We start from the raw sequence: 13,046 nt of genomic DNA on the forward strand, positions 1-13,046 counted from the left end.
AAAAGGGGTTTTTTCTTCAGGGTCCAGTTATCCTTTGGTCTTCATGCTCTGCCCCCAAGGCCTCACTTGTAAACCTGGACTCCTCTCACCATGAGAAATTTTTGCCTCCAGGCTGGTCTTTTCCCAGTTTTGATTTTTGCCATAGCACCCTACACACTACCCTCCAGGCCTTCTTGGAAATAATTCCCCTTTGAGTCCCAAATAGATTCCAGTGCTGCCTTGGGCAGCCAGTATCCATTGTAAGTTCCCTCTTTGGAAAGTGGTGTGTGGGTATTCAGTTCTGTGTCTGGTGGATGTAGACACACACTAACTCTCCTGTAATCTGTGGTAGCTGTGAGGCAGCTCCAGAACGTGATGAGCTGTTCGGTTTGAACCGTGAAGAAAATTGTGTTTTGAGTTTAGCTGAGATTAAAAAAAGAAAAAAGGAAAAAAAAAGTTCATTCAGTGACTGTTAATGTAAACCTGGTTATTAAAATAACTAAAATCACAGATGTGGTTGTCCAGCATTCTTCTGTGCACGCGCGCCGTTTCACCCAAAGCATTGATGCTGCACAATAAAACTAATGATTGGGAGACCAGAGAGATGTTACAGTTGATAGAGCACTGCCCTTACCTGTTGCAGACTTGGTTTCCATCCCCGCTGCTCCATATGATCCCCTGAGCACCACCAGGAGTAATTCTTGAATAAAGAACCTAGTATAAACCCTGAGCATTGCCTTGTGTGGCCCCAAACCAAAATTAAAACTAAAACTGATAAATCAACTAACCAACCAACAACCAACCAAAAAGGACTAGTCCTGATCTGATGAAAATTAAGTTGTCTTGAAAAACTGTGGGGGCAAAGAGGGTGTTCTCTAGCTAAGGTGGAGTTTTTATTCTGGTCTCTAAGGTTGATAAAAATGATTGGGGGAATGACTAAATGTCGTGTTTATTTTTTTGATTCACATTTGTGTAAAAGGCAGCTCTACTTGGAAGCAACCTCAAAAGATTTAGTTTTGTTTGTTGTTTCTTTAATGCTTGAACTTAGAGAGAACTCAAGCTAAACGTTCTCTGAGGTATAGAGAATCTTTAGCATAGTATGTTGTTGGGGAGGAGTATATGGTAACTCAAAGAGATTTGAAGTATTTCAAGTGGATCAAGGTAAACTCCTTCAATAGATGATTCAAGGTTCCGGACCCTTGGGGAAAACCCTTTTCTTAGTCACCATTTATCATTCCACCAAAACTGCTACATTAAGTGTATTTGGGAAATAATCTTGGATCCGGTGACAAATTTGCATACCTCAAGTTCTGTGGCAGATAATAGACAAGTATATGCCAAAATTTTTGTTGTGAAAAGGTTAAGGTATTACAGGACAGTTGTAAAGTTCAGGGATAGAATCTAGCACAGCTGGGCTTAGAACATTCTGTCTCTTCACTCTGCTCACCTAAAGCAAGCTTTTCATTGCTCTCTTTCTTCCTTCTTTCTTTCCTTCCTTCCTTCCTTCCTTCCTTCTTTCTTTCTCCTTTCTTCCTTTTTCCTTCCTTTGTTCTATTTCTCTTTCCTTTCCTTTTCTTTATCTTTTCTTTCTCTTTCCTTTCTTTTTCCTTTTCTTTCCCACTTTTCCTTCCTCCCTCTCTCCTTCCCTTACTATCTTCCCTTTCTCCTTCCCTTCATTCCTCCCTTCTTTCCTTCCTTCCTTCAACTTTGGGCCCTGCCTGGCTATGCTCAAGTTTACTCCTGCCTCTACTCAGGGACCATTCTTGGCAGGCATACCAGGTATCTTTGAATACAGATCAGACATGTTGAAGGCAAGTTTCTAGCCCATAATACTCTCTTTAGCCTTCTAAAAGATTTTTTTTTTCATTTGGGAGCATTCTGCATTAGCAAATATTCTGTTTTACCTGCTTAGCACTTCAAAGGAATGGGAGAACATCCCTCTTTGGTGCTGCCAAAGAGACAGATTCTGTACTTGGAATGTAGCTTTTGAGTGAAAGGGAGGAAGATAAGAGAGAGGGAGAAGACTTAACCGATGTTGTGCTGCTGATCATGGAGCCCAGTGGATCCTCAGTAACTCATAAACCCTCAGAGGAAAAATGAATATAGGGTTGGCAAATAATCAAGAGTGATCAGGGTTTGATGTTTGTCAAGCAAAAGGTCTGCATGTGGAATGGGACAAGAGCTAATGATCCCATGGCATGGTGATGGCCCCTTCATTGCTTTTGTGTGTGATGAGTCTCTTTACAAGAAATGGAGTATGTGCAGGAGCACAGAGTGATGATGGCTATTAAGTTGAACTCAGAAATCACATCAAAAGTCACTCTGAAAGCTGTGATTGATTTAAATAGATTGCAGGCTGAGCCCCTGGGTTCAATCCCAGGCATTACGTGATCTACTAAGCATCGCACCTGGAATAGCTCACCAATAGCCACCAAACAGCCAACAACCCAGGAGTGGAGGGACTACTCTGTGTACACAAGAAATGATTCCAGTTCTTGTGCTCATGAGTCAGGCAAATGAGCTCTGCTTTGTATCAGTGTGGGAAGAAAAGGCATGGCTGATGTTTACAATAAACTTAGTTTGTAAAAGGATTCAGCTGTTTTTATGGGGGAAATAAAGAGATACCTAGAATGACCAACTTCCGCACCTCTGCAAGGCTGAGTCACATCTCACTAGACAGGGAAGGAGAACACAACTAGAAAGAACCATTCGGTTCCAAAGAACTTTGTAGAACCATCTCTGCTTCTCAGTCATCAGAAAGGGGATATAAACTAGAGCCAGGAACTGAGAGCGAAAAGTGCAAGCTGCAGATATGAAATTATGTGCTTTTGGTGGCACTCTTCAGAACAGAAAGTTTTAGATCCTGCCCAGTGTTCAAGCAGCACTAAAAACAGGACAGGACAGTAAACAGTGTAGGAATTCACCATTATCCAGCAGGTTACTGCAGTAAGCTGTCCGTCCACCTGCTGCTCAGCAAAGCTGCAGAGTCCCAAGGCTGCCAGGGCCCAGCACTGCAAGGCTAGCGGCATGAGGTGGGACCTCATGCGTGTCTGGGTTCAATTGTCATGACAGTGGGGTTATCCAGAGACATGTCTTAAGTCCAACCGTCATACATCAACAAAACAGTACTTGGAAATCAGTAAGTGCACACAGTAGGTAGGACTTAAAAGATTATCTCAGGGTAAATGAGAACCAGCTGGCTTCCTAAGCTCTGGAATGTCTGAGAGGTAAAGGTTGCTTTACTACTTGCTAAGGCAGAAGTTATTTGCAACTGTAAGAGTTCAGAGAAATTTCCTTCCTATACCAGAATATGGGCCATGGAACATCTTTCTTTGCTTAGGTATATGGAATGGGATAAAAGAAAGTCACAAACAAGTCTAAAGGCAGGATGCTGAGAAAAGAAATTGGTGGGTTGGACAAACAAGTTCACATGAAAGGCGTCGTGTGGAATACTGGGCAGTGCCCTAGCAATATGAATGCAGACATGTGTGCATCAGCAAAATGGGGCTGCATTCCCTGCTGGTGTGACATCTCCGACACAGCTGGTCTCTGTAAATGGACATGTTGGGAAATGGAAGTGAGAACAGACCACGTGGGTACCAACATGTTGGGACACACACACACACACAAATGCACTTTTGACAGAGGACTTTCCATAGAAGAGGCTTACACTTTAATATGCATATGCACAGTACATGATGGAAGCTGGAGCTCAGCCTGTGGAGGGGAAGTGTCTCATTCCTCTCCAAAGGCTGCCTGATCTTAACAGCACAGGAAACTGAAGTTGAGATTTTTCAATCAGTGTTGAATTAGTCAGGCACACTAAGCTGGTATGGGACAGTAACCACGCCAGATGGAGTAAAAAAATGGGGTTTTGTGTAGACAGATGGTAGAGACAACTGGCTGTGGAGACAAACTCACTGTGCATTTCATGCCTTCTCATTCAGTTTTGAAGAAACAACCTTTACATGACTGTCAGTCAAACGCAACAAACTTGTCCCTGCTGGCTGTGAGCAGTCCTTCTCCCTGGTGATGTTCATCTGGTCTAGAAGAAGCTATGTGGCCACGAAGTCTTTGTGGTTAAAATTTGTGACTAAAATGTTTCTATCAGAAGTCAAGTCACTAATCATTTAAATTATCCTAATTAATTTAGCCATGCTCCACGCAGTCTGGCATTTGCTTTGCCCTAGCATTGACATGCAACAGCCATTTCTGGCTGTGAAGTAGGGTTGTGCCAAGGCCACCCTGCATCTGCTCGAGGTCTCTGTAAAGACACAAGTGTGGAAGCTGGGATATTTCACCAGATGTTTCTGATCTTTGGGTCCTTCTCAGGCTTTTCAGATGTGCCACTCATGCAAGGATTCTAGGAATCCCAGCAAAAGAATGCAACATCACATGTTTTCAGAGCTTGGGAGCCTTCTGTCTTATTACAAATTTAGACGAGTCATATCCGTAGGTCCGTTACTTTCAGCCTCAGTTCCACAACAGACAAGAGTCCTGATAACAATGAACAGCAATCATGGTGTTTTTGTTCTACTGTTGAAAATGTACTATGACAGGAGGTACTTGTGATTGGTGTTTCTGCGCTGATAGATCAAGCCTCTTTTCTTAACTGGAAGCATACTGTTGGGCTGCCATATGATTAAGGCTAGACAACATCTTCCTTCTCTGAGACTTTGTTTTCTAGTCAGTGCAGATCACTAGGAATCAAAGCCAGGAACTCAAACTAGAGATGGTTTGGGCTCTTGGCCCAATTGGGAAACTGGATAGACTTTTGAAACTGCACAGAAATGATAGGACCCTCCCATCCCTATTGGAGATTCTGTGACTCCACTGACTTATGTATAAAGCTTCTTCCCAGTATCTTCTTTGGGAGGAAGCATACCAAAGCATAGCCAGAGGAAGAGCCATATAATGAGGGCTATAAGATATCATCCAGCATGTCAGCCTGGAATCCAAACTAAAAACAGAAGTTGGCTATTTGGGGGGGGGGGGGACACACCCAGTGATGCTCGGGGGTTATTCCTGGCTATGTGCTCAGAAATGACTCCTGACTTGGGGGACCATAGAGACACAGAGGGATGGAACCACGGTCCGTCCTAGACTAGAGAGGGCAAGGCAGACGCCTTATTGCTCTGGCTCAAGAAGTTGGCTATTTTCCAATTGGCCTTGGACAAACCCCTGCCCTAGAGCAGGGCCTGGTGATTTCTTATGGTAGCTCTTTTTATTCCATTCTCCTTTTTGTAAAATTGAATCAGGGAATGTGCTAGGAAAGAAGCTATGAATTCTAGAAAAAAACAAAATTGTATAGACAATATGTGGGACATACAGAGAAAAGGAGTCAAATAAAAGGAATCAAAAGATTTGACTGAAGATTTAAAGATTTAATTTTTTTGGCCACACCCAGCAGTGCTCAGAGGCTACTCCTGACTCTGTACTCAGAAGTTGCTCCTGGCAGGTTCAGGGGACCATATGGGATGCCAGGGATTGGACCTGGATCTCGCCCTGGTTGTCCTCAAGCAAGGCAAATGTCCTATCACTGTGCTACCACTACGGCACCTAATTCTTAAAAAATAAATGGTTGCTCTTTCAGTAGAGATGAACTTTCCCAGAAATTCATGCATAAAAGATCCATGAGGAGAAAATGATATGACATCCATGATCATTTGCTAGCAGTGTATCTGCTATTTCTCTTTGTTTCCATCAATTCTGTTTTCCCAATGAATAATTGACTGCTCATTTTATGGTTAGCCTTCTACTGATATTCTCCTTTTCAGGATAAAATTTTGGAAATCTGAGTGGCCTGAAGTGAAAACTATTCTTTCTAGGTCTTTTTGACCATGTGGATTTCCAAAAAGACCTCTGGAGAGGTCTTTCCTGTCTGCAAGATGGAGTTACATTCTGTGAGAGCCTCATTTGAGGGGAATTAAACTCTGTTGGGCCAATAAATTAAAAAAACATGAATACTTCAATAATGTTTCAAATAATTGGGGAATTCAATCTCTTATCTTTTGCCAATCCTTGAGTAAGAACAGGGAAACCAGGTGAGAGATATCACAGTTGCCTGGGAAAGTCTCCATGAACTCTGATTTCTCACATGTGTGGGCATCTCAGGGTTGCAAGTTTAAGAGACTTCATAAAGGCATGTATAATGGGGCCAGTGGTTTGGATCATTTTATTTTTAAAATTGTGAGAACAAAAAATATTTAAAATAGTGATTTGTGTTATGATCAGAGGGTGACCAAGAGATGAGCACCTTTAGGGAATTCAGGTATCTTTTTCACTACCTTCTAAGCCCCTGCACATTCTCACTTACTCTAAAGCCCTTCTATCAGGTATAGTCAGTCTGCACTGCAAGATGGACTAGGATTCATTGTGACAATTATTCTCTTTCTGATTCTCTCTAGACACTGATCTATGATAAGGATAAGAAAACAATCCACTTCAAGGAATTTGTTTCTTAGGAAAAGCTAATAAATATTTAACAACTGGCTTGCTGGAAGAGACCACAAAAAGTCCTGATTTGTAGCATTTGTCAATTTTCATATTGTAATTTCTCTATAATTACCAATTTCTACTTCTGTAACTCATGTTGCTCAGGTTGCTGGACAAACTCTAACTCTCTGACATCAAAGAGCATGGGATACTGGCCAAGATTCCTTGTAAACTGATACTGCTAACGGTTGGAGTTACATTCACCTCTTCTGGATGGGAGCCTTTATTGCCTTAAAATAGGACTTGGACATTCTGACCTTTTTATGATTTTTTTATATGTGAAGAGCCTAACACAATTATGTCTATTTCTCAAAGTGTAATTAAGAGTGCAAAAATAAATCACACCCAAGTTTTCCTTTTGAAATAAAAATAAATCCTGCTTATATTAACAGAAATGTGGTCATCAAAAAGCAAAGTAGCAGTCATTTAGGATAGCCCTCTCATTTAGATGAAGAAACTGAAGCAGAGAAAATATCTGGTTAAGTGACCTACTCAAAGTCACAGAGTTACCAGTTCTCACCCAGGAGACTAGAGACCCTATCTCTCTGTGCCATGCCAGCTCCTACTGATGGTGCTCGAGGAGTTTTCCAAGGTGCCTGAGGAGTGGTAGCACAAAAAGGGCGATCTTCCCTCTAGGATGTTGAGGATGAAAGGTGCTGGCCTGGGGTCAGGAATGTTCAGGAAGATGCAGAGGGTGTCCTGCCCATCACAGGTTGTTATTGTGTCTTGGTGGGTCCTCACCTTGTGGGTCTTTGGTTTGTTCCAAGGTTTGATCTGCTGGTGTTTTATTTAAGTCTTTTTTCGCTCTTGAAAGGAAAAAAATAGTGAGTTATATTCATGGGAAAGTAAGGACTCAGCTCTCAAAACGATAGCATTAGCCCCATAATTTACAGAGGCACAAGCAGAGAAAAATCCTTAAGAAAGTGCTGAAATGCCAACTCCTTTGTAATCCCTTCATGGGACATTTGATACAGAGGTAGCTTACCATAATGTTTGAAACCCCTAACAAAAGCAAAAGGTATCTCCATTTTCCATTCCTTCTACACTAGCTATACATAATTTTCAATAATTGGAAAGAATAAAAGATATTTTAAATTACAGTAAGACCAGAAGATAAAATCTGGGTAAAACATCATTTGCTGGGTTATTCTTCTTCAGGGATTAACTTACTTTTCTCTGTTGAAAATGATGAACTCTTTCTGGATGGATTTCAGATGTTGTTGCAGAAGGCACATCTTCCAGGTAAACATTGAAGGAAAAAGAAAGAACGTTATTAGTAGAACAGCAAAGTTCCCAAACAGCCATTGATCACTTATCAAGTGCCTGATGTATCTTCAGTTTGGATTTTATCAAAAAAGTTTATGGCAGGACTGAGACCCAACCAGAACTGCAACATAGCTAATAGAGAGAAAGCAAGTGAATCTGCTATTACCAACTATAAACTGGCAAGAAAGATCTGGCATTAAAAGAAGAAATAATAACTCACATATAAACCATATTCCCTATGCTCAAGTTAGTAGAGACAAGGATTATTGGGTTAGCTGGTTACCTACTTGCTCATTACCCCTTACACTCATGTGAAAGGTCGGGAGGTTCTACATGAACGTGATTAGTAGCCTAGAAATAACTTTTCACATTGAATCCTTTAAAATGTTCCTCTCAACAACATGGGGAGTCTGGACTCTGCTCTGTCACAGTAAGCAGAGCCTCATTTAGTTGTGTCTTTATACCATACTTGCAAAAAACATTTGCTTTGACATGATACTGTTCAGCTCTACTTTTCCATCTTAGAGAGAAATTTTAGCTTTAAAAAAATTGATTAGCAAAATGAGAACATATCAGGCCCAGATCAAATGTGTGCATGGTGGTGAGACACTCTCAGGAGTGCTAAAGTGGTGGGGTACCAATGCTGGAGTGAGCCCAAGGCATCTCAAATATACAGCATGTGCTCTGCTATTTGAAGCACATCATTCCTGTTCCTGATCAAATGCTGTGGTAAAATACCACACACAACTTCATATTTTTTTGTTTTGACTTTTGGGGGCAACTCCCATTGGTTCTTGGGCCTTATTCCTGACTTTATGCTCAGGGTTCAATCCTATTGGGGACTGGGAAAACCACATGGATGTCAGTGATCAAATCTAGCTCAGGCATGTGAAAGGCAAGTACCTTATGTGTTATATCATCTCTCTGCTCCCCAAAACAAGTTTAAATAAAATTTAAAAGATTAAAGTCACATCTTCTCTGACATCAACAAAAATGTCTTTTCTCAGGTCTAGTGAATTACAAATAATTTAAAAAAAAAAAGCCTATAAAAAGCCCTAGTCTAGGCTTTGAACTAAGACCGGCACAATAAGCATGATCCCCAGTTCCAAAGGTCCGGCAGAGACAACTGTAACGGAAAGGGGCTTCTGGAAGCACAAAGAAAGACACTATCCTAGATGCCATCCTAGGTTCAGTACAAAGACCAAGATCACCAACCACAGAAGATGGATTCAAATGGCACTGAGGCAACAGAACCTCTAGATTCACAAAGACTGACTTCACCATAAGGCCCACCTCAGGATCTGTACAGATACTGAGACCACTAAACACAGAGCTCTGAATGTATCACCCTGGACAAAGCAGAAGTCTTCCACACACAAAAAAACAAAACAAAACAAAACAACAACAACAAAAAAAAACACCACCGGGAGAGTAATGATCCTGAGCAAAGACTAGAACTGTTCCCATGACAGTATACTCCAAGGACGGAGAATCCCCATATCTCATAGGGCAAGTGAATTCCGTTTCGAATGACCCCAATATTTACTGTGCCAGGGCAGAGGGAAAAAACAAAAATGCAAAAAGCACAAAACCTTGGATATTTTTTATATACATATATATATATTACCTTCATTTATTATTGTTATTATTATTTTATATACCTACCTATTTTGGTCGATTTCTCGGTTTGGATGTGATTATTGAAATTGTTGTCCCCAATTATTCTTTTTTTTTTTTCCTCTTCCTTTCTTTTCTTTCGTTATGTGCTACACCATGTTTCTTATTTCAAGACCACGGCGAGTTTTTTTGGTTTATATGTTTGTTTGTTTTTGTTTGTATTTTTTTATCAGTTTTTTTGTGGTGCTTATCGATGTAACTGGAGACCTCACTGGATATTTGACACTTCTTTTGGTACTGATGGGGTGTTTCACCTTCTTTTTCTCCTTCATTTCCCAAATCGATGAGGAGAACCTCTAGAAGGATTCTGCCCATTTTGGGGGTATTAGACTCTTACCCCAGTTTACTCATTTTCTCTTTTTCAGGCAAAACCACCCAACTTGAACTGCTAGCCCTGCCCCCACTTAGAGGAGGAAATAAGGGAGGCACCAAGACCAAACTGATGCAAGACTACTAAGTAGTAGGTCAAATACAGAGGGGATCACATATTCTAGCCACACTGGGGGGGAGGGAAGAGGAAATGGGAGGTAGGACAAAAACGGAGGTGTAGGGAGGACAATTTAGGAATGGGAATCCCCCCCTGATTTTATGTAAATATGTACCTAGAATATTACTGTCAACAATATGTAAGCCACTATGATCAAAATAAAAATTATATAAAAAAAAGCCTATAATTGCATCATCTCAATAAATTTTTAACAAGAAAAAAACAGTTAAACCAGCAACTGAAGGAAAACTTGCAAATATACTGGAAATTAAATATATTCAAAACAATAAGTGTGTCAAAAAAGAAATCACTGAAAGAACTGAAAAATATTTAGAAACAGATGAAAACAAAACATCAAAAACGAGGGATTGCAATGAAGCCAAAGGTAAAGCCACAGCTGCAAACATTTAAAAAGAAGAAACATTTCATATCAGTAACCTAACTTTACATATTTTATTTTATTATAGCTTAGATAAAACATTCTTCTAGTGTTATGTTTATAGTATTCATGTATAATGAATATAATATAATACAATAATAATATAATATATCATCTTCTCACTAAAGTACGTAAGACATTCCACCACTGCCTCAACATCTCCTTATCTCTCTCTCCACTCCTACCCCTCCATCTTCTCACTGCTAGATACCTGAATTTTTGTTGGTTTGCATCATTCAATGCCAATTTTTGATATCTATTATAAAAATATAAAAAGTCATTTGAAAAGATACATATACTATATGTATTAATATATTCTTGGAGAATTTAGTCCAATAGCCAAAATATGGAAACAAATCAAATGTCTGATGACAGATGAATGGATATATCCATATATATGCAAAGAATATTACTCAGCTCTAAGAAGACTGCAGTTCACTTCAAAGTGGCTGAGCTGCAGAGTATCATGTTAAGGGAAAAGCACACTAAAGCTAGCTTAAGAGTAGGAATAAATTAAATAGAGACTAAAAAGCAATGGAATCAATACTGACACCAAAAGTTATTTAAAAAACACCTACCAAAATAAAATGTTTATCTACAGTGAAAAGATTGTTAAAAGTCAGTAGGAGCAACTAACACAAATTATAATTGAAAGTAGGACTTACTTCTAACGTTACATGAATAAAACAAATACTGTGAACAATTCAGTAATAAATTAAAACATCTAAATAAAATCAATTCCTAGTAACACACAATACCCTAGATAACTCAAGAAGAAATATTAAATCTCAATAGACCTGTAACAATTAAAAAGAAAGCAACAAATCAGACTAAACAATCAAAACATTCCCAACAAAAAAATTCTTTTCTAACCAAGACCAAATAGATGGCTTCAGTGGTAAATTCTATCAAACACTCATGTAAAGAGAAGTTAACAGCAATCTATATCACATTATTTAAACCCTTTCTTATTCTGAGACCAGGTACCTTAATATCAAAACACTTTCTAAAAACATCACAAGAAATACACAGAATAATCTTCCTAAGAATATAGATGCACAACTCTTCAACACCACACCAGCAAGAGAGTCCAAGAGCATATTAAAAGGTTCTACTCTATGGGCCATGAAGTTCATCCTGGAAATGGAAGATTGGTTCACCAAAAGAAAATCTGTCATATAGATACAAGATTCTGAATTTTTGCTTCTTTGTGGGGTCACATTTAGCAGTCTTTAGATAACTATCTATATGCAATATTGGAGAATAAATTGAGGTCAACCACAGGCCAGAAAACAACCCTGGGCTTTCTCTCTGGTCCCCAAACAAGTGAGATTTGGCATGATGAACAATTTCTAAAAATTGATAATGCTGCTACCTAACACTACAAATATTCTTGCTGCTACTGAATTGTATACTAAAAAGTAAGTCAAAATCGTCTTTTTTTTTTTTTTTTTTTTTACAAATACTGCAATAAGAAAGCTTTGAAAAAAGACACAGGGACTATACAATGGGTTGGGCATTTGCCTTGTATGCGGGTGGCCCAGGTGACTTAGGTATCCTGTCTGGTCCCTGAGCCCCTACAGTAATGAAACTTGGGTGCAGAACCAAGAGTAAGCAAGTAGCATAGCTGATGATGCCCACCCCCAAAAGACACAAACTTCATTCCAAAGACAAGATCTTTATTGACAGGGTCACTTTGTAGTAAATTGTTGCATTAAATGACTACAGGCACTGCCTCAGGCACTCAGATTCTGGCTATTGTCATCGTGGTGCAATGAACACAGAAGTGAAGATGTCTTTTCTGCACTTTGTTTTTAAATCCCTAGAACAGTGCAATGAACACAGAAGTGAAGATGACTTTTCTGCACTTTGTTTTTAAGTCCCTAGAACGTTCCTATGAGGTTATTACTGGGTTTAATGGAAGCATAATTTTTAATTTTTTGAAGAAACAATGTTCGTTTTATTTTCCAAATGGCTGGACCAACCAACATTCTCGCCAGCAAAGAATAAGGGTCTCATTCTCCCCACATCCACTCTGGTATTGATTGTTCTTGTTCTTTGTGATGTGTGCCAGTCTCAGTGGTGTGAGATGCTTCATTATCATCATTATTCATATTTTATTATTGCTTTGATTTTAATCTTTTAATGATTAATAATGTGATTTTTCACTTACACTTTGACCATTTGTATTTCCTCTTTGAGGAAGTTTCTGTTAATCTCTTCTCCAGGAGCTGGAGAGACAGCATGGAGATAAGGTGCCTTGCATGCAGAAGGAGGATGGTTTGATGGCTTTTATGTTCCTTTGAACCTGCCAGGAGTGATTTCTGAGAGAAGAGCCAGGAGTAATTCATGAACACTGCCGGGTGTGACCCAAAAAAACAAACAAACAAAAAAATCTCTTCTCCACATGTTTTCTAAAAATTGTATCATGTCATCTGAAAACAGTGAGAGTTTGATTTTTTCCTTTCCTATCTGGATAACCTTGATATCTTTTTCTTGCCTAATTGCTATGGCAAGAACTTCCAGCACTATGTTGAATAGGAGTGGTGAGAGAGGGCAGCCTTGTCTTGTACCAGATTTTAGAGGAAAGGCTTTTAGTTTTTCTCCATTGAGGATAATATTTGCCATAGGCTTGTGGTAGATGACATTGATTATAATGAGAAAAGTTCCTTGCATTTTCATCTTGATGAGTTTTTTTTAATC

At 39.4% G+C, this 13,046-nt stretch overlaps 2 protein-coding genes across 2 annotated transcripts in view; both read right to left on the minus strand.

Annotated features, from left to right (window-relative positions):
- Positions 1 to 13,046, minus strand: part of PPP3CA (protein phosphatase 3 catalytic subunit alpha) — a 1,090,725-nt gene that overhangs the window by 358,903 nt on the left and 718,776 nt on the right. The window lies entirely within an intron of this gene.
- STK32A (serine/threonine kinase 32A) overlaps positions 6,825 to 13,046 on the minus strand; it is a 152,227-nt gene continuing 146,005 nt past the window's right edge. Inside the window, exons 11-12 of the mRNA XM_049786984.1 lie at positions 7,645 to 7,709; positions 6,825 to 7,280 (exon numbers count right to left, since the gene is read on the minus strand). Of these exons, the coding sequence (XP_049642941.1) occupies positions 7,181 to 7,280; positions 7,645 to 7,709 (165 nt within the window). The 3' untranslated portion in view covers positions 6,825 to 7,180. The remainder of the gene's footprint in view (positions 7,281 to 7,644; positions 7,710 to 13,046) is intronic.

The sequence above is a fragment of the Suncus etruscus genome, chromosome 14, assembly GCF_024139225.1.
Source record: "Suncus etruscus isolate mSunEtr1 chromosome 14, mSunEtr1.pri.cur, whole genome shotgun sequence".
NCBI classification, from domain to species: Eukaryota; Metazoa; Chordata; class Mammalia; order Eulipotyphla; family Soricidae; genus Suncus; species Suncus etruscus.